The sequence below is a fragment of the Geotrypetes seraphini genome, chromosome 4 (genome assembly GCF_902459505.1).
Source record: "Geotrypetes seraphini chromosome 4, aGeoSer1.1, whole genome shotgun sequence".
In the NCBI taxonomy this organism is placed as follows: domain Eukaryota; kingdom Metazoa; phylum Chordata; class Amphibia; order Gymnophiona; family Dermophiidae; genus Geotrypetes; species Geotrypetes seraphini.
In genome coordinates, this window is record NC_047087.1 from 138,168,920 (window position 1) to 138,196,018 (window position 27,099).

At 41.2% G+C, this 27,099-nt stretch overlaps 1 protein-coding gene across 12 annotated transcripts in view; it reads left to right on the forward strand.

Moving 5' to 3' along the window:
• The window catches only part of TRAPPC10 (trafficking protein particle complex 10), a 507,189-nt gene that overhangs the window by 332,672 nt on the left and 147,418 nt on the right, over positions 1-27,099 (forward strand). For 10 of the 12 annotated variants that reach the window (XM_033941690.1, XM_033941689.1, XM_033941691.1 and 7 more), the window contains 3 exons: positions 19,654-19,785; positions 20,360-20,472; positions 23,915-24,429. In XM_033941690.1, the coding sequence (XP_033797581.1) occupies positions 19,654-19,785; positions 20,360-20,472; positions 23,915-24,429 (760 nt within the window). The remainder of the gene's footprint in view (positions 1-19,653; positions 19,786-20,359; positions 20,473-23,914; positions 24,430-27,099) is intronic. The other 2 variants (XM_033941694.1, XM_033941699.1) reach the window with 1 other exon arrangement.

Genomic DNA, 27,099 nt, shown 5'->3' on the forward strand with positions numbered 1-27,099 from the left:
TGCCAGAGCCAAAGTATCTGTACACTAAAAAAAGCATAATGATGCCAGAGCCAAAGTATCCCCACCACAGATTGGGGTATGCTTGGCAGACTATGTGGAAGCCTAGGAGCAAATCATCATGGACAGATGGATACTAGACAGCATTTGAGAGGGCTACAAGCTCAAATTTGCCCTTCCTTACCAGATTTGTTTGTAAACTCACCGACTAGCAAGCCAGTGAAAGTAAGTAAAGTTCATGCTACAGAGCAGAAACTGTTGGCTATTTGAACCATAGAGCCCTTTCTATCTGAAGAATCCGGGCTCAGGTACTCCATATACTTCATTGTGCTCAAGAAAGGATCAGATGAATGGAGACCTATTCTGAACCTCGTCTGTCAATGTGGTTCTGAAAATTTCGCAATTCCACATGGAAATGGTCCGGTTGGTCATTGTGACTGTAGTGCCAGGGGAATTCCTGGCTTCCCTGGATCTGATAGAGGCTTACCTCCATATCCCCATTTTTCAGGAGCACATGAAGTTTTTCAGATTTCATGTGCTGCAGAGACATTATCATTTCTCAGCATTTCCCTTCAGTCTGGCAACAGCACCTCACACATTCACCAAGGTGATGGTGGTGGTAGTGGCACACCTCTGCAAAGCGAGTATATCTGGACAATTGGTTGATAAGAGCCCCATCCCAAGAGGAGAGAGAAACAGCAGTCGCACAAGTGATCCAAATTTTACGGAACCTGGGCTGGATCATGAATTTTCAAAAGAGCCAACTGGCACCAGTCCAATCCCTAAAGTATCTGGGGGTTCTTTTCAGTATGATAGAAAGCTGTGTTTGTCTTTCACAGGCACGCAGACAAGTTTGCAAGCAAATAGTGGACATGTTAGTTATGCCAGTTCCAATGGTGTGGCACTATCTTCAAGTGCTAGGTTCCATGATGGCAACCATAGAAGTGGTATAACTCAAAAATATCAACAAATACATTCATAAAAACATATAAAGAAAACCATATAATCATAACAATCATAAACACATAAACAATCATAAAAACATATAAAGAAAAACAATAAAGGTAAAGAAAAAAATATATATATGAATGTGCTCAGCACCTCACACACCAGTCACTAGAAATAAATTCCAATGAGTATAAGGACCATCACTGCAGCATTCTGTCCTTATAGAACATCTCCAGTAAGCTAGTAAATGCTAGTAGAGTATAATCTTGATTGTACAGCCTTGAAAGGACACTTATATCATCCAAAACATAATTTATTTATTTTAATACATTTTTAAAATTACATGTCAAGTATTCACTTGTACAGAAAGTGAGTTAGTGAGGACATAACTTTCTTAAAAGTATAAATCACTTCAGCTCCATTATCACCTGTTACCCCTATTTTCAGGTGATACATTACGTCCAATTCCCAGGCTTTTTGAGGGAGATGTTTGGGGGTAAAACGGCTTTTGAGCTCTTACTGGGCCCGGTCCTTTGGAAGGGGGCTTTATCGGCGATTTATAAGTGCCTGAATGCTGGGGGTGGGGCTGTGTTGCCTTATATGAAAGCTTGGGAGGGTGATTGGGGGGTCTCCTATCTCTAGAGAGGTGTGGGAGGGGATTTGGCGGGCGGTGCCTTCTGGCATCGCAGCTTTGATAGCGGAAAATGGATTTAAGGTCATTCTTTAGTGGTATTATACTCCTATATTATTGGATAAGATGAGAGGGGGAGGGGTGGGTTTGTGTTGGATGGGCTGTGGGGAGGTGGGTACTTACTTACATATGTGGTGGTCCTGTGGGGTTGTGCGGGGCTTGTGGACTGAGGTCTTTGGTCACCTCTCGCATTCTGGGATGGAGAGTGCCAGCTGACTGTCATCATGCCTTGCTGTTTTGGCATGAGCTGGACTTGGAACAGGGTGAATCCTCCTTTTGTGTATTGGCGCTTACTGAAGCCTGCTTGCTTTTGGCTTCCAAGTGGAATCAGCCGGTGCCTCCCTCTTGGCGGGGAGTGGAACAGAAGCTGCACCAATGGCAACTCATGTATCGCCTTACGGCGGTCCACCATGGTTTCTGCCATAGCTTTGATCATATCTGGTGGAACTTTCGTTTGCCTACTTAATTTTTGTCGGGGGGGGGGCTATTGTGGGGTTGGGGGAGTTGGATTGGGATCTGCTTCTGGGGGTGCTTTTGGATGGACACTTTTTATTCTTTGCTAACTGTGTTTTTTTGGAAGGATCCTTTGGCCTGCCTTGAGAGTGGGGATTTGGGGTCTGTCACCCGGGGGAGGGGTGGGGGGAGCTTGTATGACTGCTGTTCTGGTACAATTTTGTCTCTCCTATTCTCTTGTTTGCTTTTGGGTTGCCTTTCTTGGTGTATTCTGGGGAGACTGGTTTCATGTTGAACTGTTATTTCCTTGTTTGCTTATTGTATTCTCTTTGTACTTTTGTGCATTTTCTCAATAAAAGTTTTAATTATAAAAAAAAAAAAAGTATAAATCACATTACACCTTAACATAATTTTATAACAAAGGAAAAACTTTTTTCAACTAACTCAACTCAAGTCCACAACCTGTGATTCCAAGATTACATACAAGCGAACAAAAAGGAATATAAATCTGTATAGCAAGATAGGATACAGATAGAGCTGAAGTAGGAGTGCCTTATATAAACTATTGAGCAGTTGATTTCCCTTCATCCAGTCAGGAAAAAGCCAAAAAAGCAGTTAACTGTTGAGGTTCAAAGAAAACATATTTAACTGAATGGTGACAAATAATACACTTGCATGGATGTCTCAAGTAAAATGTTGCCCCCAGTGAAATGACCCCTGGTCTCAGAAGAAGAAATTATCGACGACGCTTTTGAGTTTCTCTTGAAAGATTGGGAAACATTTGAATTTTAAACCCTAGAAACTCTTTCTGTTTATTTTTAAAGAAAAGTCTCAATAACCACATTTTATCAATTGAAAGGGCTACAGTTAATATCATTGTAGATGGTATTGCTATATCTCTATCTGACGTTTCTAGAAGTTCTGACACATTCAGTGAAGCTTGATCAGGTGTTTTAACCTGTTGAGTCCCATTTTTATTTGGCAAGTAATATACTTGGGTAAATGGTGATAAAGTTTCAACCGGGACTCGCAGAATTTCCACCAGGTATCTCCTAAGCATTTCCCTAGGGCAGGGGTCTGCAACCTTTAAGACATAAAGAGCCACTTGGACCCGTTTTCGAAAAGAAAAAAAAACTTGGAGCCGCAAAACCATTATAAAACAAATCTAACACTGCATATATTGTTTCTTATCTTAATGCTATATACAGGATCACTAAATTGAAAATAAAATCATTTTTCCTACCTTTGCTATTTGGTGATTTCATGAGTCTCTGGTTGCACTTTCTTCTTCTGACTGTGCATCCAATCTTTCTTCCTTTCTTTCAGCCTCCTGTATGTTTCCTCTCCTCCAGACCTCATTCTCTCCCCCAACTTTTTCTTTCTGTCTCCCTGTTCCCCCTTCTTTCTGTCTCCGTGCCGTCCCCCAAGCCACTCGGTTTGCTGCCACCGCAATCGGGGAACAGCCCCCAAGCCACCGCCGTCCCAAGCTTTCCCTGCAGAAGTGTTGCGCTGACCAGCATTCCGCTCCCTGACGTCAATTCTGACGTAGGAGAGGAAGTTCCGGGCCAACAAGGCATTTCTCCTCATTCCATCCAGCCTGAGCCCCATCTCTCCTTGATCCAGCATTTCCCTTCTGTGTCTGTCAGAATTACCATTCCACCTATTTTCCAGCATCACCCTTCTTTGTGTCCATCTCACCTATATCCCTATCTCACCATTTTTTCAGAATCTTCATTTGTCTCTGTCCTTGTCTTTACCCCATGTTCACCATTTGCCCTTTCAATGTCTTTATCTCCCCCCCACACACACACTTTTTCAGTATTACTTCTATGTCTCTATTTCACCTCCTCTTCATGTTCCCTCTGTATCTCTATCCTTATTCAGTAGGTCCTGCTTACTCTTTCTCTTCTTTGTGTCACTATCTCCATTTTCAGCTTTCCCCCCTTTTCCTTTGTTACTGCACCCTGTAGCTAGAATCTTTCCACCCTCCCTCCACTCCGGCCCAGCCCAGTATGAAATATTTCCTTTTGTTTCCCTCCCCTCTCTCTTTCTCTCTCTCTCTTCTCCTCCCTCACCCACGAGTCCTGCATCTGGCCCTCTCCCTTCTACCTGCACCTGGCAACACCCCCCTGCTCCGCGGCTCTCTTCAGCAACTCGTCAGCAGCAGTGATCAAGACAAGCTGCCGACATCGAGGCCTTCCCTCTACGAGTCCCGCCTTTGTGGAAAAAGGAAGTTGAAACAAGCGGGACTCGCAGAGGGTAGGCCCCGACGTCAGAAGCTTGTGTCGATCGCTGCTGCTGAGTTGCCGAAGAGAGCCGCGGAGCAGGGGATGTGGCCGGAAGCAGGTAGAAGGGAGAGGGAGATAGGAAGGCTGTAGATCTCCGGAGCATGACACCGACCCCGGCCAGGATGATTTCTTTTTCAGGCGTGCACCTTACAAGTCCAGCGTCGCGGCGGGAAATAGCCATGCTGAGCAGTGAGCTCAGCACTACACAGATGAAAGCCTTGCTTGCTGATTGGTCCGGCGGCACGGGGCCGCCGGACCAATCAGCAAGCAAGGCTTTCATCTGTGTATGTGCTGAGCTCACTGCTCAGCATGGCTATTTCCCGCCGCGATGCCGGACTTGTAAGCTGCATGCCTGCGTGACACACTACCGGAGCCGCAGCAAAGGTGGAAAAGAGCCGCATGCGGCTCTGGAGCCGCGGGTTGCCGACCCCAGCCCTAGGGGTTACCATAGTTAGTCTAGGAAAATGAATGTCTCAAATTATTATTCCTTGAATTATTCTCAAGTGTTTCTGATTTTTTCCTAAGATTCGTATTATTCTTGATTCTGTATCTTATATCTGTTTAACCAATACTAAATCTTGGTCAAGCTTTTGAACTGAAGATTTTGAAACAGTCAGATCTTCACTTAAACCCTTCAGCTCTTTAGTATGGTGAATCAATTTGTTTTCAATATACTGGAAATTGGGATTGATAGACTTGGTAAAGTTCGCAGCTAAATCCCATAAAGACTCCAGGGTCACTTGTACTGGCTTCTCCAAAATTTGAAACTTTTGCTGAGTGTAAAAATGCAGACCCTCAGAAGAAAAAAGGATTCCTGGCTTTGATCCGGCTGGTTTCCTTCACCTCCCGCTGCTGAATCAGCCCCAGATTCTCCTACAGAGACACCCTGAACAGGGAGCTCTGTCTCCACAGTCTCCGATGTTAAACTTGCCGCCTCAGGAGAAAGAACCTCCCCCCATCTCGGGGGTTTCCTCGCCCCTTGGAGAACTGGTAATCTGAGGGGGTGGAGCTCTCATGTCGGGTCTAAGTGTAGTATCTGGTCCAAGAGAAGCAGCTCCGGTCTCGCCGTGTCCAGGTGCCCTCTGCGGGCTAACATCCGACTTTAACGATGCAGCTCCCTGCATCCACCGCAACAACTCGATATTGCCGAGAGTTGACATATCAGAGTTCCGCGAGGCACCAGTGGCACTCCTGCCCCTCCTCTTTGACATCAGTGAAAACTGGGCTACAAAAGCCATCGGCAAAGAAGAAAAAAAAAAAAAGAGTCTGAGTGAAGCGGTTCAGGTGCATACCTCTCAGCATGTCTGTTCCGCGACCATCTTGGAATCGATCCAAAAACATAATTATCAGTGAACCATATGCCAGCATAAAGGGAAGCATTCAAGTTATATATAAAGATATTTAACTGAATGCCAGATGTTATCTTGAGATGGTTTCAAAGGTCCAACATCTCCAAACACACGGAGATGAGTTGTAGATGCTCAAAAGTCTCTGAGACATTATCAAAAATTGACCAAAAAAACCCAAGAAATTTGTTAGTCAAGCCACATCATATGTCTGTGATTCCCAATATTACATTGAAATACTTTCTTCCCTTGAGATTTCCCCTGATTCTTCGATAGTGATGATTACTATGGACGCCACTTAGCTATATACACTTCTCCCTCCGGATTCGTGGGGGATAGGGGCAGAGCCGGACCGCGAATGGTGAAATACCGCGAATACCTTCTGATCTGGCTCTGACCCACCCCCGCCTCCCTCCCACCTTCCCCCGGCATCCCGGCCTTACCTAGTGGTCTAGCGGGCTTTCGGGGCAGGAGCGATCTTCTCCTGCCCCGTGCAGATCACCAATAGGAAATGGCTGCTGTGAGTTCCCATAGTCTCTTGAGACTACGACAGGAACTCCCCACAGCCATTTCCAATGGCGATCTACACGGGGCAGGAGCGTAGGAAGATTGCTCCTGCCCCAAAAGCCTGCTAGACCACCAGGTGAGTCCGGGATGTCAGGGGGAAGGCTAAACTATGGTTTTTTTGGGTTTTTTCCCCCTTCCTCCCAAAAATTGAGAATATGTGAAATCGTGATTGCCAAAACCGTGAATGGGGAGGGGTAAGTGTACTAACATACCTCAGGATCAGGCCGTTTGAGTTGCAGAACTTTATTTGAGAAAACTTTCTATATCGGGTCAGAAACTATCTACAGCTTGTTGTTTACTTTAATTTTTCAATTTGAACAGGAGTAATACTTGCAGGTGAAGGGGGTTGCCTTGGGGGCTACCATGGCTCCCTCCTTGGCCTGCTTATATATGATCTAGCTTGAGGAATATAAGAACATAAGAATTGCCGCTGCTGGGTCAGACCAGTGGTCCATCATGCCCAGCAGTCCACTCACGCGGCAGCCCTCTGGTCAAAGACCAGCACCCTAACCGAGACTAGCCCTATCAGCACCCGTTTTTGTTCAGCAGGAACTTGTCTAACTTTGTCTTGAATCCCTGGAGGGTGTTTTCCCCTATAACAACCTCTGGAAGAGCGTTCCAGCTTTCTACCACACTCTGGGTGAAGAAGAACTTCCTTACGTTCATACGGAATTTATCCCCTTTCAATTTTAGAGAGTGCCCTCTCGTTCTCCCTACCTTGGAGAGGGTGAACAACCAGTCCTTATCTACTAAGTCTATCCCCTTCAGTACCTTGAATGTTTTGATCATGTTCCCTCTCAATCTCCTCTGTTTGAGAGAGAATAGGCCCAGTTTCTCTAATTTTTCACTGTACAGCAGCTTCTCCAACCCCTTAGCTATCTTAATCGCTCTTCTCTGGACCCTTTTGAGTAATAACATGTCCTTCTTCATGTACGGCGACCAGTGTTGGACGCAGTACTCCAAGTGAGGGCGCATCATGGCCCGGTACAGCGGCATGATAACCTTCTCCGATCTGTTCTTGATCCCCTTCTTTATCATTCCTAGCATTCTATTTGCCCTTTTCACCACTGCCGCACATTGCGCAGAAGGCTTCATCGACTTGTCGATCAGAACTCCCAAGTCCCTTTCCTGAGAGGTCTCTCCAAATACCGCACCGGACATCCTGTATTCGTGCATGAGATTTTTGTTATTGATATGCATCACTTTACACTTATCCACGTTGAACCTTATCTGCCATGTCGAAGCCCATTCCTTGAGCCTGATTATTTCACATTGCAGATCCTTGCAATCCCCCTGCGTCTTCACTACTCTGAATAACTTTGTATCATCCACAAATTTAATCACCTCTTTCGTCGTACCTATGTTCAGATCATTTATAAAGATGTTGAAGAGCACGGGTAACGGGCATTTCATGTTTTGGAGCTCAAGGGAAAGAAGTCTCATTAGCTTCTCATCCAGATGTAACCTCTTCGTCAGCTGGTTCTGTCTTGGAACCTTAGCATTGTCCTAAAGGGACTGACCAAGGCTTCATAGGAACCCTTTCAGCAGGTGTCTTTGGCCTTTCAGCAGGTAAAGATGACCTTCTTAGTAGCTATCACTTCAATTAGAAGGATATCTGGAGTTGCAGGCACTTTCCTGTAGAGATCTTTCTTAAAATTTCAGAAGCAGGGGTTCCCCTGCGCACGGGGCCTTCTTGCTCAAAAAAAGTTGTTTTGACTTTCCATATCACCCTGGAAGTGCGCCTGCCAGCATTCATTCCCATGGGGTCGAAGAAGAAAGACAGACAAAAGTTTTCCAGTTGCTGGGTGTACGGAGAGTGTTGCTCTGGTATTTCGAGGTAACTAACAAATTTTGCTTCTCTGATCATTTATTCGTGCTCACCAGTCAGGCTAAACTGGGCAAGCTGACATCTAAGCTTACTATCTCTAGATGGGTTTGCAGGCCTCTTGAGTCAGCTTACATTATCTGCAGGAAACATCTGCCAATAGCTTTGAAAGTGCATTCAACCAGAAATATTGCTTCTTCATGGTCAGAGACCTAGTCGCTTCTGCTGGACGAGATCTGTATGGTGGTTACCTAGTCCACCCTTCATACTTGTACAAAGTTCTACAGAATGGATGTAATGGCAAGAACGAATGTGACCTTTGGGTCTTCGGTGTTGAAGGCAAATTCATCAGTCCTGCCCTAGGCTCCAGGGACTGCTTTGTTACGTCTCACTTATCCAGAATGACACACCTGTTAAACTAGAATGTAAGATTAGGTTCTTACCTCGAAAATCTTCTTTCTTGTAAATAGGCATGTCATTCTGGAGCCCTGCCCTGTAGTTTCTATGACTCGCCTGCTTACTGCTTAGTTTCTCAAACTGAAATGGAAGTTTCTAGCCTGAAAATTTTGAGGTCAGCCAGATTACAGGAGTACAGACAACTGTATGAAAAAACCCAATAAAAGTAAATGAGAGAAGAAAACAAGTTTTCTTTTTTTTTTTTTGGTTGCTTTACATTGTTTATAACTTGTGTTTAGTAATCTTCTTGCAGAGCAGAACAGAACTGTGTTATTGGGAAGCATCCCCATACCTCTCCTTCTTGTATTTGTTGTAGGGGGCTATTGCATGTTGTGGTACAAACTGAAGAGGAAGTACAGTCCATTGAGAAAGGAGGAGGAGTTGAAAACTGTGATTGATAGCCTTCTGCATAGCGTGCGCTTTTGGATTCACTACCCACTTGTCTAAATTGGGAGACCTATTTATAAGAAAGAAGATTGAGGTGAGTTAAGAATGTAATCTTACTTTATATCTTGGTATTAAAATGCTCTAATATCTCCCTTATCTCACATCTCCCCTAGGATATACAGTAACGCCTCAATTATCTGATATAAACTGAATCGACACATTGTTGGATAACTGAAAAGTCAGATATGGAAAACGTGATTAATTTATAAATAATGTATAAATAAAAGGCATAGAGAATCTGCTTTTCAAATATTGGGAATGCAAGGTCTCCGGTTAAAAAAAACATGGTCCCAGATCCAAAAATTGCTGCCATTTTGAATGAATGCAACATCAAAAAAGAGGAAGAGAAGCCACAAGCATCTTAATGACCATGCAGTGATATTATTGGGGCCTGGTCAGATAAGCAAGATTCTACTGTACAGGTACATGTTTAGATGTCTAATTCTAGCCAGGAAGGAAAGGTTTTAAGGCTGCTGATAGCCGTGGACTGAATTAAGCCCAGATATTTAAATCTGAACTCTGGCATTGCTTGTCCAGTTATGTGCCTTTATCTAAAAGTTAACCAGGCACTGGATAGTATTCAGACCGGTGCCAATTTAACTCTGTGGATAAATTAGGGCAGCATTTTTGCTGTTTAACTTTGTTTACTTAGCTGATTAACAGAATGAATATCAGCATTAACCAGTTCAGTTTCTGGCTTCACCCAGGCTCCACCCCTGGATCACCCTGGCACTAATCTGGGAGGTTACAGACAATATTCAGTGAAGAAGAAAAGGAAGCTGGATCCCATGCTCTGCACTGTAAAAACCAATGGAAATGTTGCTTATTCTCCAGGGTGTTCTGAGTAAAAGTTGATTTTTATGTAAGGAAAGTAAACAAAAGCAAGAGGAAAAGAAAATCTATATGTCTGAAGTGTCTGAAGGAATAAAAGCAAAGGAGGTGATATTTACGAAATACAGAAGAATGCAAAAAGAAAAACATAGAAATGAATAGCGCACAAAGCTCAAAGAAGCTCACTCTCCGTTCTTCCCCTCCTCTCCATTGCAGAATGCACAGCACTATTCAAATTGGCTGGCAGTGCCTTCTTTTTGGAAGGAGATATATACCAGGCTGACTATTTTAACTATCTGATTTGAGGTTATGTGGATGCTGGTGGCAAACAGTGGATTAGAGTTAGAGGAGACAAGGCAGAGAGAGAGGACCTCTAAGGGCCACTAAGAGTTTTTCTGCTCAGAGAGGAACTGGCAGAAGCAGCCAAAAGAAGGCTTCACCCACCACCTCCACAGGAGGTGCATTGACCTTCTGCTCTTACAAAATCATTACTTTCTGGCAACTGTCATTCAGAAACCATGGTGTTTTTCATTCAACTGAGGCTACCACTCATAATATCACACTGAGGAGGAGTAACTAATATCCCATGCAAAGCGTGCATTTTGATTACATCACATTCCTTTGTTTACAAGGACACTGGCTCCTGAGGTACATGCTTCAGGCATCACACTCCACTCCTTTGCAAGCATCTTCAGCAGTAACTTCAGTGGGGATATAGAAGGATTCTCAACCTTATTTTGTGGTATGGAATGATTCTAGATGTGTGCAAAAAAACCCAAACAAAACTGGATAAGCATATTTGTAATTATCCAATCTAATATTGAATTATGGTGTTTTTAGGGAATTGGTTAATGCATTTTTTAATAGCCTTTAGCGAGTGTGGAATCAATCTGCTGCTTTTGAAAAAGGGAATAATACTTGTATAGACGCTGACCCTAGAATAACAGAGGTATGCCCACAGGGATACAAAATAACTGACCTGCAGAGAGAAAAAAAGAGGAGGAGGACTAGCAATAATAATCAAGGACTCCCTAATCCTAAACATACTAGAAAAAACATCTACCACACAAATGGACTTCCTAGCCTGTCGCCTCACAAGTACCACACTAAAAAAACTCACTAAACTGCATGCTCTGCAACTGTAGCAGACAGATCATGGTCTCAATTCCCCAACATGCAATGGTCCGAACTCAATAAACTCTACAAAAAATACAGCCATGCCTCCTGTGACCTCAACCACTGCCCATCATACTTCCTCACTACCTCCAGTGTAAAATTCCGTACTCTACTTCAGCAATGGACACAAGCCATGCTCACAGATGGTATTTTCCCCACCGACCTCAGCGAAATCATCATCACCCCAATCCTAAAAGACCCTAAAGGACTAAAAGACCAGCCATCCAACTACAGACCAATTGCCTCAATACTGCTATACATCAAACTTACAGAAGGCATAGTAGCTAAACTCCTCACCAATTACCTAGAAGACCATAACATACTCCACCCCATGCAATCTGGCTTCAGAACCAACTTCAGCACAGAAACATTACTAGGCTCCCTTATGGACACAGCCAGACAACACCTTAGCACAGGAAAAAAAATGCTTCTCATACAACTGGACCTGACTACAGCATTTGACCTAGTAGAACACAACATCCTCCTGCAAATCTTGGATGCAATAGGTATCTCAGATAAAGTTTACTCTTGGTTTGAAGGCTTCCTAAAATCCAGAACCTACAGAGTAAAATCAGACAAAGAAAAATCTGAACCTTGGTCAGATCCCTGTGGCGTACCACAGGGATCCCCTTTATCCCCTACTTTCTTCAACCTATACACTGCCTCTCTTGGAACACAGCTAGATAATCTAGGCATAACCACCTATAGTTACGCGGATGACATAACCATTCTCTTACCATTTGATCAGCCAAAGACCACCATGACAAATATACTACACCGAACACTAGAAACTAAAACTCAATCCTGACAAAACCAAATTTATCCTCCTTGAAAATGGCAAAATCCCAACCATAACCAATATAGAACTCAACTCAACCAATTATCCCATCCAAACCACTATAAAGTTACTAGGAATGACACTACAAGACTTTTAGAAAAGAAATAAAGACCATACTCTTCAAGAAAACTCTGCAAAAAGAAATAATACCGCAAGTCTCAAACTCCACCTCTCACTAAAGCCAACTACCCCAAACAAATAACCTTACCCATTTCTTACTCTTTTTGAAAATGACCAATTTTTTTTTTTTTTTTTTTTGTAAAATCTTGCTGTAATGCATCTTGGATAATTCTTTTGTAATCCGCCTTGAACTGCAAGGTAATGGTGGAATAGAAATCCCTAATGTAATATAATGTAATAGACAGATGCTGCACCATGCAACCGCAAATAAATAAAACAATACAGAAATCCTTCACAGTCATGAGAAATCTGAGATAAGTCCAGAAATTCTTTGAAAGAACACAATTCCAGCTTATAGTGCAATCCGTAATCCTAGGACTGCTAGATTACTGCAACATCCTATACCTCCCCTGCCCCACTACTATGACCAAACAACTGCAAACAATCCAAAATACAGCTCTGAGACTCATCTACTCACTGAGGAAACACGACCATATCACAGAAGCGTACATCAACTCACACTGGCTACCAATCCAAGAAAGAATACTATTTAAATTCTACTGTATGTTATTTAAAACCCAATATGGAGACAGCCCATCCTACCTAAACAACCGCCTCATCCAAGCAACCTCAATCAGACACAGAAAAACGCACTCCCCATTCATACCCCCCCCCCCCGATCAAAGAAGTAAAACGGAAAAAACTACACGATGGCCTCCTAGCCACTCAAGCCGCAAAACTAGATAACCAGATCTCTAACCTACAGATAACCTCCCCAGACTACAAGATATTCAGAAAAGAACTAAAAACCATACTCTTCAAGAAATTCCTGAAACAATCCTGACATGATCCACTCGTTACAACTCTTGAAATGACAAAAGATCTACTCTCTACAACTCTAGAAAGGACAAATGTTCTTCCATTGTACAACCTGAAAAAACAACAAATGATCTTCCTTAGTTTCCCTTTCTCCCTAAATCTCTACCTACTCCTCTCCACTTTTTACCATTCAAATACTGACAAATGTTCTACTCTTTACAACTCTTGAATTGACAAATGATCTACTCTTTACAACTTTAGTAATGAATAATGTTCTTCCATTGTAACCCCCCTTTCATAAATCTTTTGTAATCCGCCTTGAACCGCAAGGTAATGGCGGAATAGAAATATGTAATGTAATGTAAGATAGCTGGTATTAATTTCCTCTAGACCAGTGTTTCTCAACTCAGTCTTGAAGTACCCCCTTGCCAGTCAGGTTTTCAAGATATCCACAGTGAATAAGTTTGATTTGCATACACTGCCTCCATTATATGCAAATTTCTTACATCCTGAAAACCTAACTGGCAAGGGGGTACTCCAGAACTAAGTTGAGAAACACTGCTCTAGACAATGTTTAAACTGTTTAAGGATGGAGATAGTGGAGTTGGTAATTTTACAAGCAAAGAGGATTTGTGTGGGTATATTCAACCTTATAGTGTGCAGGAACCCAGGATTAAATATCCCAATAATCAAAAAGGGAATATATAAAATAATTGCAAATGTCAGTTAATGTATCTTATTATGATGTAACTGAAGATTCTTATGTACCCTTACCAACAGGGTATATAAATGCTAGATTGGTTATTAATAAAAAAAAAAAAAAGAGTTAATCAGGGATTGAGTGGAGGAGGAGCTATTAGGTTTAGTTTTTATCACTGAGACCTGGTTACATTTAAAAGATGATCCAGCCACTGAGACCTGATTACTAGTGCTGATTCACCGTTTCACTTTGGGTGAATCGATTCGTTTTTACAAAAAAACGAGCTTGGCAATTCAAGTCGACCCCCTTGCTAGAGGGGCTTTCCCTCTGCCACTTGAGTCCGTCCATCTAATGTAACTTCCGGTTTTGCGAAACCGGAAGTTACATCAGAAGCAAGGACTTCGGCAAAGGGAGCGCTAAAAAGTAGTAGTAAGTTAAAAAAAATAGTAATAATGAAAGGTCCCATTCTTAATGCACGCTAGCGAGAGAAAGCACTGACTGTTCCCCCTGCTCGCACGATCCCAGATGCAGAAAGCAAACATGATTCTCCCTTCCCCTGGTTGTGACCAGCAGCCGCCAGTTTTCTCGCAGCCCAGACCATCCGCACGGTTTTCAACCAGACGTAGAGCTGATTTGGTGTCAGTAAAACGGAGGCCATCTAGGCTGCCAATGCTGCTTTTCAGTGTGCTTCGCTCTCTTCCTGTTGGCTACAACATGCAGGAGCTGCTCCTCCCTCCAGCTCTAGTCAGGCCTAAGCAAAGGGCTTGGGGTCCTCGGGGTTAGGAGTATTCAGTTGAACCATCCTCACCACTCTTCGTGATTTTGATAATTAAAGTAAGAAAACAAAACTGCATGAAGCTGCCAGAAATCCCAGATTGGTCTGAAGGATGCACCCTGGAACTGGATAACTTGTTAGGTCTCATGCTGTTTCTTCACTTGGGTGGAGGAGGGAAGATGGATGGTGGAGGGGGGATGGACTTGGGAGAGATTATGGAGAGGGGAGATGGACTTGGGGGAGTTCATGGAGAAATGAACTTGGGGGAGATCATGGAGAGGAGAGGTGGGGGAGGGAGAGGGGAGGGATGGAAAAAATAATGGATCTAAAAACAGGAGAGGGAGAGAGATGGTGGACAATGGGATTTAGGGAGGGAAGGAACATAAGGAGAGAAGTTGGACGCAAGGGATGGAGTAGGGTACTGGATAGGAGGGTAGTTGGGAAGAGAATGGGAGAGATGGTGAATCCTGGGGTGGTGGGGAAGGAGGGGAGAGATGCAGGATGAAAGGGTAGTTAAGAAAAGGAGATGGTGAATCTGGGAATGGTGGGGTCCATCGCTGCAGCTGATGGGATGGAGACAAAAAAGGAAAGATGCCAAACCTCTGGAGGAGGGAAGGAAAACGGAAGGGGAGGACAGAGATGGAAGATGGATGGTTAGCACGGAGAAAGAAGGAGACCCTGGCAAGCGCGTTATCAGAAGACAACCAAAGTGTGGGACCAATCTGATTTAAATAATGACCAGACAACAAAAGATAGAAAAAATAATTTTACTTTCTGTTTTGAGATTACAATATGTCAGATTTGAAATGTGTATCCTGCCAGAGTTGGTGTTAGACCGCAAATGTGAGCTAGGATTTAATAGAGAAAGGAAAAGTATTTTTTGTTTACACCACAGTGCCAGGAGAGGGCAAAGGGTGTGAAGAGGTCATAAAATAAAGCCACTAGGATGTTTGGAAAAAAAATCTCACCCATTTGGGCAGGAAAATCGAATCAAAAAATCAATTCAATAGGCTGAATCGAATCGAAATATTTTTTTCCTGAATCGGGCAGCACTACTAGTTACATTTAAGATGATCCAGTTATAAAAGAATTATGTCCAAATGGTTTTAAGATAATGCATTTAACAAGAACAAAAAAGAAGGGAGTGGAATTGTAGTTATTTATAAATAATTTTTAAATGTTATACTAACTTCTGAACATCTTTCATTTCATTTGGAAACTTTGCATGTGCAATTCAGGATGAAAAATTACAGAGGCCAGCTATGTTGCGTCTATTTTATTGTTCTCCGTGTAGTTGGCAAGTTTCATACATTAGTGCGAACAATGCTAACATTATTTTACTGGGAGATATCAACTTACAATTGGATAATTTTGATGATTCTAAAACTAAATCTGTCTTGAATTTTTTCAGCTTTGTGCTTTATAAGGCCGCTTGCATCTTCATCACATGTTGGAGCTAATTTATTAGACTTATTAGCATATAGGTTCCTCACACCAATTGATTTTTCTTTGTTCGATTGCTCTTGGAGTCAGGTGTTGTGATCTGATTGTAGTGAGTTAACTTTTGCTCTCTTTTGGAAGGAACATATGCATGACATTGCTCAGGCTTCTTTGTATACAGCAAGAGCCAATGTTTTGCTCTTGTCAGAATTTTCAGCTAAAGGAATCTCCCGATTTCATGGTGAAATCAGGATGAGTTGAATAGAATGATTTTGAATGAGGTAGCTCCAGAGAAATTGAGGCTAAGACAAAGTAAAAATATATATTTTTGGTTTAATCATGAGTATTTAACTGCTAAGAGATTATGGAGAGAAGATGGAACAAGGATCAAACTGAGTAGAAGAAAGAGATTTGAAGAAGGGCATTTGGAGAGTATAAATATAAGATTAAGAAGCTAAATTAAAAAATGCTGAGTCTTATATATAACAACTGGTTCGACTCCGAATTACTAAAAATGAAACAATCAATACGACGACTAGAAAGGATCTGGAACAAATCAGACGATATATCCGACAGGAACAATTGGAGATCAAACATAAAGGAATACAAACAACTGATAAAAGAAAAAAGGAAAACATTCTACTCATCCATAATACACATATCCAATACAAGTCCAAAAGGAACTAACACTCCTGAATTGTTCAATCTAGTAAAAAATTTATTTGACACCACGCGCCACAGTCAATCCCCGCACGACAAAAAACTTCCAACAGCAGACGATCTAGCACAACACTTCGACTCAAAAATTGTGAACCTAAGGAACAACTGCCCAACAAACAACACAGATGAACAGCAAATAGCCAACATACACGAAAATGAAACACCAGCTGACATGTTTTGGAACTCCTTTCAGGACCTAGAATGGAATAACTTCATAAAACTCTACAACAAATACACTAAATCAAACTGCATCCTAGACCCCTGTCCTCCCAACATAATGAAAGCAGCCCCTTTAGACTTTAAAATAACACTATGGACTCACATGTCTAATAATTTCAAAAACGGAAAATTCCTATCAAAAAATGGTCACATCATAATCACCCCAATTCCAAAAAACCGTAAACTACCCCTAACATCAGTAACTAACTATAGACCAGTAGCATCCATCCCATTTTTCGTAAAAATAATGGAAGGTTTGGTACAAACCCAATTGATGAACTACCTGGATCAGTTCTCGTTGCTACATGAAACCCAGTCAGGCTTCAGACCGCTGTTTAGTACGGAGACGGTGATTGCAGCGATCCTAGATTACATACGCAACTTATTCAGCAAGGGTCACAAAGCTTTAGTCATGCAATTCGACATGAGCTCGACCTTCGACTTGGTGGATCACAAAAAATTACTACAATGCTTAGACGCAATCGGCATCGGAGGCGAGGTGCTGGACTGGTTTCGAGGATTCCTTACGACCCGCACCTATCAAGTGCGCTTCAATTGTAACCTCTCCAAAATATGGAGAAACCCATCAGGCGTACCACAGGGGTCCCCACTATCCCCACTCCTCTTCAACGTCTACATAGCTTCACTGGGTACGCAGCTGACACAGCGAGGCGTAAAAGTATTTAGTTATGCAGACGACTTCACAATCATTATCCCGTTTACCACCTCGCCCTCCGAAGTCACCCCCACAGCAACTGAAGCGCTAAACATGATGGAACAATGGACCACAGATTTCAAACTAAAGCTCAATGCAGAGAAAACTAAATTCTTTATAGCCTCGCCACACGTACATAACACGACAAAATCACTACACATTAACAATCTTAACTACCCTATTCAACCAACGATGAAGATTCTAGAGTAATACTAGACCAAGAACTAACCATGAAAGACCATATAGACTCCCTAATCAAAAGAGGGTTTTTCACTCTCTGGAAACTTAGGTCCATTAAGGCGTACTTCCACACTTCAGCCTTCAGAATTCTAGTACAATCCCTAATACTAAGCCACCTAGATTATTGCAACATCACCCATCTGACAATCCCCCAGAAGCAAATGCAAAGACTACAACTGATACAAAATGCAGCAGTCAGGATGATTCTCGGGTTGAAGAAGTCCGACCATATAACCCCTTCCTACAGACTCCTACACTGGCTGCCGATGAAGGCACGCACGAAGTTCAAGCTAGGATGTCTCTGCTTCAAGGTATTAAACGGTCTAGCCCCTAAATATATTACAGACCTCTTCTCATTCCCAACCAACAGACATAAAAGAAAAACACACCTGAAATTTGTCTCCCCTCCGGCTAGAGGGTGTAAATATAAGAGATACCATCAACAACTGCTATCGTACCAGGCAGCCACATGGGGTAAAGACTTAGAAAAACTAATTGCTCACACAAACAACTATGGCGAATTCAGGAAACACCTAAAAACCTACCTGTTCTTGAAATACCTAGGTAACGAACCAGAACACCAGCCCCCCTCATAACACCACCACATACCCAACCCTGTAAATTGTAAACCCCAACCCTAATCACTAACCATGAACACACCATTCAATTCATGGAATATTTCTAAATTTTGTGTTAGCAGCATGGCACTTCCTGGTCTTGCAGCACACAAACTGTTGTTAATATTATTAATGTTGGAATTACCAGATGTACAATGCTATACCCTTTAATTCGCTGTATGTACAGTTTCTCTTTATTGTAAACCACTTCTCTTTATTGTAAACCGCCTAGAAGTCGCAAGATTGTTGGCGGTATATAAGAATAAAGTTATTATTATTATTATTATTATATAGGTCAGGATTCTCCAAATATCAAGAAAATGTATAGTCTGGTAAACAATTTATTGAATATACAGGAAGTAATGATGAAATAGGAATCTATTTCCTCTACAGAAGATCTACCAAAATCTTTTGAGAGTAAGATAGTAAATGTTAGGTGAGATCTTTCTTTTACTTTTTGAGAATGACACAGGGAAAAATTTGTTCCCGTCCCCATGAGCTCGGTACCCGTTTCTGCCCCATCCCCGTAAAGCGTCTGATCCCATCCGCATAAGCCTCGAAATAGTTATGATTTTATATTGAACTTATTTTATTAAAATATAAAAAGAAACAATATTCTGTTCAATTGTCATTTTATAAACACAAATACACAGCAAGGATCAACAAAACCCCTGTCTCCCCTACCCTTCACAAATATCCCTTACATTATCAAGAAAACTGTATAAGCCAAATTATTTTGGATGTTAGAGGGGCCAGTATTGTGATGGACTGGCCACCCAGACATGACAACAGAGCAGAGAGGCACCTTACAGGGCACTGCTGTGAACTTCACAAAAAGGGTGCCAGATAAACATCTCACCAGAGCTCCCCTATAGGTTATGATGAGCCCCCCCAAATACCCACTTGTCTACAACCCCAATAGCCCTTATGGCTGCAGATGGTACCTATATGGCAGTACAGTGAGGTTTTGGTGGGCTCACATTTTCCACCATGATTGTAGTGGTTAGAGTGGCTTATGGGCCTGGGTCCTACTCTCTATGGTTCAGTAGCCCCCCCCCCCCCCCCCCCCCCCCCCCCCCCCCCCCCGACTACTTAAGCCATTTCTGTGCAGCTCTACTAGGCTTTCCTATAGCAGGTGCTGATGTTCCTGAGGCAGGTATGTACGTTTTTATTCTGAACTTTGTGGGGTTGCGACGAGGTCAGTGAACACGGGGGAGTGTGTGGGGGTCTTTACTTTGTCCCTGCAGTGGTTAACTGTTCACTTTTGATACCTTTTTGGCACTTATACCTGCTTTTACATTGTCTAACTCACAACGTATAAGTTTTGCATAGGAAATATCTTGAAACCTTTGATTATCCCTGAAGGATGACCAAGTCTAGGTTGGCCCATATCTTGCTTACATCCCACCTTAACCACTCCGCCAGAAATGCCCCTTTCAACTGTGGGCACACAGTGGAATTCAGAGGCCTAAAAAGTCCTTGGATATGCCCAAAAAGCTGTTTTAATTATCGGTACTTGGACGACCTGTCTTTTAGGATGACCAAGTGCCAACTTGGGTGGGTTTTTAGACATGTTTTTGATTGAGCCTCATTACCTGTAAATCTCCCTCTTTGCGGCCCTTTACTGCAGAGTTGCAAAGTTACCCAGTACCAGGGGGACTACATTTGGTCAGTCCTGTTTTTGTCTTACATTCCAATTCAGTGTGCTATTTGTAACCCATTGAACTCAGCATTGCAGGTCTGATAATGCAACAGGATAAAATTGTCTGAAATCCAGAACTGGTTTAAAATTTCCCTTGCTCAACTGGTGAACTTGGCAGTTCTCCAGTTCTAACCATTAAGCCACTCCAGATAAACATAATACCTTTATATGGATATCCTTCTGCTGAAAAATTTGGAGTAGCACTTAAAGCGCTAACCAAATGGATAGTATCACCCTTTTAGCAAGAATGAGACAGTCTTTGATATTTGTATAAACTAAGCAAATGGAAAGAGTTTTCTGAGAATTATTTTTTGTCATCAGTACTTAATGTTTTTGTTTATGCAATTTTATATACTGTTTAGAGTAATGTATAGACCAAAGCAGTTTGTCTGTCTCAGATCCTTAAGTTTCTTTAACTCACTATCCTAGCTATCTCCAGACAAGCAGCCTTTTAGCTGGAGACGCCCATCTAACAGAAGAGGAACGCAGCCACTTCTGCCAAGAAATCTTGAAATATGCTAATCAGCAAATGAGCAACCAAGGTAGCTCAGGACTGTTCTAGATAGCTAAGACATTATGCATGTTTTGTTAATAGAAATGAAATGTCTTTGGGATTGTATGATAGAAGATGTTAACAGATGACATTTTGGTCTATCCATTTTGCCCTTTTATAGCTGTCCATTGTATTGTCACAGGTCTTACTTCAGCAGTGCCGTTTCCCTTCCTTTCTCCACCAGTATTACCCATTTTCATACCATCCCTTACATGCTTGAATTTTGGCACTGTTTTGGCAAATATATCTCATGCATATTTGTTAAAGATAGTCTGAAAACTAGTCTGCCTTGCGACTCTTCAGAATTCCAGTTTGTCACCCCTGCTACAGTATGTCTTCATCTCCTTCAGTTTTAATCAGTTTTTATATATTCTTTGAACTGTTCTATACAGAAGCAAGGTCTATACAGAAACAAGGTAAAATAAATAAATCATATACTGTAGTACAGGGGTGTCCAACCTGCGGCCCAAGAGCCGCATACAGCCCTGTGAAGTATTTTGTGCGGCCCTGGTCGAGGGCGATGCAGTGTTTTCCTATGCTGCCCCCAGGTGTTTACGTCTTGTCGGCTCCCTCCTCTGTCTTGCTGCAGCGTTTGTGCGGCCCCAGAAAATTTTTTTTCCAGCCAATGCGGCCCAGGGAAGCCAAAAGGTTGGACACCCCTGCTGTAGTAGAAATATGTTTACCTTAAAGCTTTCATAAAATCTCAGTGGCTACACTTAAAACATCAATTTAAGTTCTGAGATTTCTATAGCCAGTCTTCACATTGATCTTATAATATTTTAACTTCTCCTTTTGTGTCAAGTTCATTTTACCACATATTTTCTACAAAATCTGTCTTCAACAGAACCATAGATAGCATAATTTATTTATTTTTTCCCAAAAATTACTGGACAGGTTGTTCAGTATGCTCAACTGAAGGCACATTGAGGACTGGTCCAGGTAGTTACTTTGCAGATGCTTTCCAGAAATGCAGATTTCAAGAGATCTATGGTAGCAGTAGAGGCTTTGATCTGGTGAGGTTTAATTCTGCTGGGCAGATTGGTCATAGTTTAAAGTTTCTTTATTTTTGATATACTGTCTATCAAAACAAGTGTCTAAATATAAAAAAATACAATATAAAAAGATTGTAGAAAACAATTAAAATAGGTAAATAAAAGCAAAATTTTATCAAATATTAAAAATACTAGATGAATTCACATTAACGTACATGGAACAAAAGGGAAGTTGGGGAGAGAAAGGTTGTTTAAAATACATCGAAGTAAAATTAATTAAAGGAAGATAAATGGGGAGTGGCAAAACATTAGGATGGGAATTGCTTCAGAAGAAGTGTTTGATGTTTCAAGGCTTCACAAGAATTAAAGATTTGAGAAGCAGAAGCTGGTACTAAAGAGTAAAGGCATCTTTAAAGAAAAAAGTTTTAGGTTTGGCTTTAAATTTTTCAAGAGAGTTCTCCAATCGAAGATCTAATGGGAGGGCATTCCACAGAGAGGGGGCGGTGACTGTAAAAATAGATTTGCAAGTAGTATCGTAAAACAGTTTGCGTATTGACGGTATGGAAAGTAGGTTTTGGTGTTAGATCGGAGGGCACTGGATGATGAGTATGGAATCAAAAGTTTATTTATGAATGCTGATTGGTTAGAGTATTTTGTTTTAAAGGTGAGGAGGAGTATTTTATAGGTGAGGCGATGAGTGATGGGTAGCCAATGTGCTTTGCGGAGGAGAGGAGTGACATGGTCAAATTTTTTTGCATGATAGATTATTTGACAGCAGTGTTTTGCAATAGTTGTAAATGGCAGATTTCTTTCTGGGTTATACCTTGATAAATGGCATTGCAGTAACCTATGGTTGAAACTACAAGAGGGATCAAGAAAAGAAGACAGAGAACGGATGAGCCTAAGCTTATGAAAACATTTCTGCATAACTGCACTAATTTGTTGATGAATGCTGAGGTTCTTGTCTAGAATGACTCCGAGAAGTTTGACTTCACTATCCATTTGAATTTGGGCAGAATCGATACAAATGGGTAAACATAGATGTTCATCTGGAGAGAGCAAGAAAAGGACACTAGTAGTTTTAAGGATGTTCAGTGAAAGTTTGTTATGCCAAAGCAAGAAGCTGATTTTATTGAGTTTTTGATTGATTTCCGTTATTTCATCAGGTGATGTAGGATTTAGGGGGTGGAGTAGTTGGATATCATCGGCATATGTAAAGACAGTGAAACCTATAGATTGGGCCAAAGTAAGTAATGGTGTCAAGAATATATTAAAAAGAAGGGGAGAAAGAATTGAGCCTTGGGGGACTCCATAGCTTTGGTAAATAGTAGAGGAAATAGTCATTGAAACTAACTTTATAGTTTCGGTCCTGAAAGTAGGAAAAGAACTATTGCAGAATTGTACCAGAGATACAGATAGATTCTAGTTGTATAAGGAGTAGGGAATGATCAATTGTGTCAAAGGCAGATGTAAGGACTAAGGAAATCAGAATGGAGGATTTACGATGGTCTTTAAAGTAGTGAATTGAGGTTGTTAGACCGATGAGAGAAAGTTCAGTAGAGTGATCTTTTTGAAAACCTGTTTGGTAGGGGTGCAGAGTGTTAGTTTTTTTCAGCAAAATTGGACAGTTGATTGAAGACCAGTTTTTTGATTATTTTAACTAAAAAAGGTAAGTTAGCAATAGGACGGTAATTAGTGATTTTGTTTTCAGATATGCTTATTTGTTTGAGCTTTGGAAATACAAGAGCAGATTTCCAAGAAGGCGGTATGTAGCCGGTAGAGACGCTTTTATTAATCATGTGAAGTAGAAATGGACTGAAGATATTGAAATGATTTTTAAGAATAGTGGGAGGGGGTGGGGGTTAAATCTTATTGGTGTATGATATTGAAGACTTTTCAAGTGATGTTGTATTATAATTGTTTGATATTTACTGTGCACTTGATGTAAGTTATAAAATGAATAAAGAATTTAATAAAAAGAATAGTAGGAGACAAATTTTCTAGAGTTATTCCTTGGGTTTAGACACTGGATTATAGCCTTCAGCTCATCAAGTGTAGGTAGACAGAAGTCAGAAAAAGAACTGAAGGAAAGTGAATATTTGAGTAGAGGAGAAATAGGTGTTTTAGATATTGAAGTGCTAACATAGCAGAATTGAGAGAGAGCTTTTCATACTATGGAGATGACAGGCTTACAAATCTTTCTCATAAATATTCATAAGGGATTTCCTGAAATCTGACTGGCTGGTTGTTCCCCCAGGATAGGTTTGAAAAACACAGAGTAAGATAACTTACATATCTTTTAATTTTGTTGTGAAGTCTATAAGTTAAGTATTTCTTGGTAAACAATGCATTTGAAATTGTGAATAAGTTTTTGGCTTTTTAATATTGCTCATATTAGTAATAAGAGCCTGAATGACTTTTGCCCTTTATCTTTCACAGGTAGCAAAGTTTTACTTGCTTTAGATTCTCTTGCCCAGCTGAAGAACTTACACTTTGAGCCTCCAACTGCTGTGGTTCATGTAGGGGGCACTCTGTCTGTGGAGGTGACTTTGTGGAGCCAAATGCCGGTTGCAGTGTGTGTGGATCAGATCAGTCTCAACGTGCACTTCAACATTGAGAAAAACAGCTACCGCAAGACAGCAGAGTGGCTAACCAAGCACAAGACCTCCAATGGCATCATCAATTTCCAGAACGAGGTGCTGGGCTTGGCTGTGTCACGGCAGACCATGCCTGCAGTTGAGTTATATGAAATGCATGAGAAAAATCCATCAGACAGCTCTCTTAACACCAGTGGTGTCATCTGCAAAAACACACACATGTTGCTGCGTTGGCAGGAAAGCAGCACATTTCTGGAAACACCCACACCACTCTCTCTTAACAACAGTGCCAACACCTTGAAACGCAGCAGTGTGACCTTGCAGCCAGGGCTAAATACTGTCACCTTTAGCACTCAGGTATGGGCACTGCAGTGAGATTGCTTGATAATGTGACTAGTGAACTCCAACTAATCCTTTATCCCTAGATCCTCATGTTTCTTTCTGTGTGTTAGTTGTGATATTTTCTATCAGTATGGAGTATCATATAACCCTCCATGCCAGTCCTCTTCCTTTCATTCATGGGCAGTGACCCAGCAGTGCAGGGAAAGGAAGTTTTTTAATACTAAGCTTTTCATGGCTTTCTTCCCTTTCAAGAGAGAACACAGAAAGAGAATAACTTTGCAAAATGATGAATGGGATAAAGCTTTTGGCATCAAGAATAGACCAGGAGTGTAAGGTGATGAGATATGAAAGAAGCTTGATGTGGATACTACATGGTAGTATAGGAAGTTGATATGATGAACCCATTGTGTGGCATGATGTATTCACTGCATGATGGGATAGGTGTTTGACTGGCTTTCATCTATGTAGACTTTCATGCCCTCCTTCCCTCATGATCCTTTTAGTAGGGTTGGCAACCTAGATTTTTGGAAACTAGGTAAGTTATGTCAAATCTATCAGTTTCAAGTTTATTAAAATTTGATATACCGCCTTATCATTTATTTCAAGGTGGTTATACATTTTAAAATAGGGTAAAAACAGATAATATAATTTAACTTAACTTTAACAAAATAAACATACACGATTAGACAAAACAATAACATACACAACTGGACAAACGCAAAAAAACCCTAAGGCAACACAGCAATAGATATATGCATAGAATGAACAATGAGAACAATTCCACTATTCTAACAGTACCATCCCTGAAGTCCCCTCTCCAAATTCCACCCCTTAGTGAGGCCTCCCCCCATTTTCCTACCAAAACAAAACCAAGTGCAGTAGCCAACAAAGTTGCAGAAGGCGGTGCTGTTATGGCCTCCTATGGAACCATCAAGAAGAAAAACCTTCCCCACTTTACTCATTATATCCTCCTGCCCCATTCCAAACTGCGCCCCCCCCAAAAAAAAAAACCCACATCCTTGGAATGAATGTACAAAGTATAGGTGGTTGATCTGTGTTACAACATTATAAATCTAAGACATGTAACACCATGCTAAACTAAACTAAAACTTGGCTTTGTATATCGGGTCATCACCAAATGAGGAGCTAGACTCGATTAACAATAATTTTTAAAAAGTAAAGAATAGTAATAAAAAGAGAAAGAAGAACCATAAATCAAAGAGTAAAAAACTAATGAGAGTGAGTTCCAAAATGATTGGCAAACAAAATTGTTTTTAGAGTTTTGCGAAAAGATTGGAAGGAGTCAGAACCCCTTAAAGCAGGGGTGTCAAATGCTGGTCCTTGAGGGCCGCAATCCAGTCTAGTTTTTAGGATTTCCCCAATGAATATGCATGAGATCTATTAGCATACAATGAAAGCAGTGCATATTCATTGGGGAAAATCCTGAAAATCCGACTGGATTGCGGCCCTTAAGGACCGACATTTGACACCCATGCCTTAAAGTAAAGGGTATTCCATTCCATAATTCTGTTAGTTTAAAAATGAAAGATTGACTAAGTTTCTTAATTGCTTTTATTTCCTTAGCTGAGGGTGCTTCTTGCAAGACAAGATCTATGAGCGTTCCAAGATAGAGGGACAAAAGATTCAAAGTTACCATACAGGATCTTGAAAGCAATACATGCACATTTGAAATGAATCCTGAGATGGACAGGAAGCCAATGAAGATTTTGAAGCAAAAGGGACACATGATTAAACTTATTTTTTCCAAAGATCAACTTAGCGGCAGTATTCTGTTTCACTTGGAGTCTTTGCAGAAAGGTCTTAGTTAAGCCCAGATAAACTGCATTACAGTAATCCAACTGGGCCAATATAATAGACAGGACCAAACCAGAAAAATGCTGATGGTGGAAAAGGGCCCTGACTTTCCTCAACATACGAAGGCTAAAAAAGCACTTTATTTGATCCTTAAAAGTAAGCGGAGTCTATAAGAACACCCAATATCTTGGAAGAAAATTCAATCTGCAGAGATACCCCAGAATCCAAAGTCACAGCTGGGGGAAAACAATCCAACTTTGGGCCCAGCCATAGAAGTTTAGTTTTTGCAGCATTTAGTTTCTTCTGAACTGACTTTGGCCAGGATTGAAGTTTAGAAATACAGTGATTTATTTTAGAAACAATATTAGAAAGATCAGTGTCAACCTCAATCAAAATTAAGATGTCGTCTACGTAAGTAAGGTTTTCTAAGCTATCAGATTGTAATATTTCAATGTACTCATGTAAAGGTTAAATAATATTGGAGACAATGGGGAGCCTTGAGGGACCCCACAAGAAGGCCTCCAAGGCTTTGATAGGTCACTTTCAATATTAACTGAATAGGAACAAGACTATAGAAATTTAGAAAACCAATCCAGACCAACCTGATTGATATCTGAAAATAAATAGAGCAAGATGTCATGATGGATGACATCAAATGCCTCAGATAAATCAAACTGAAGCAAAATAACATATTTGTTTCGTAATTGTAATTGTTGAAAGTTTGAAAGTAAAGAGACTAAAAGTTTCAGTACTGAAGTTGGTAAGGAAACCATGTTGAAATAATAATAATAATAACAGCTTATATACCGCAATACCTGGCAGGAGAATTGAAAATTTTTCGAGATAGATAGCAAGTTGACTGGCGACGAT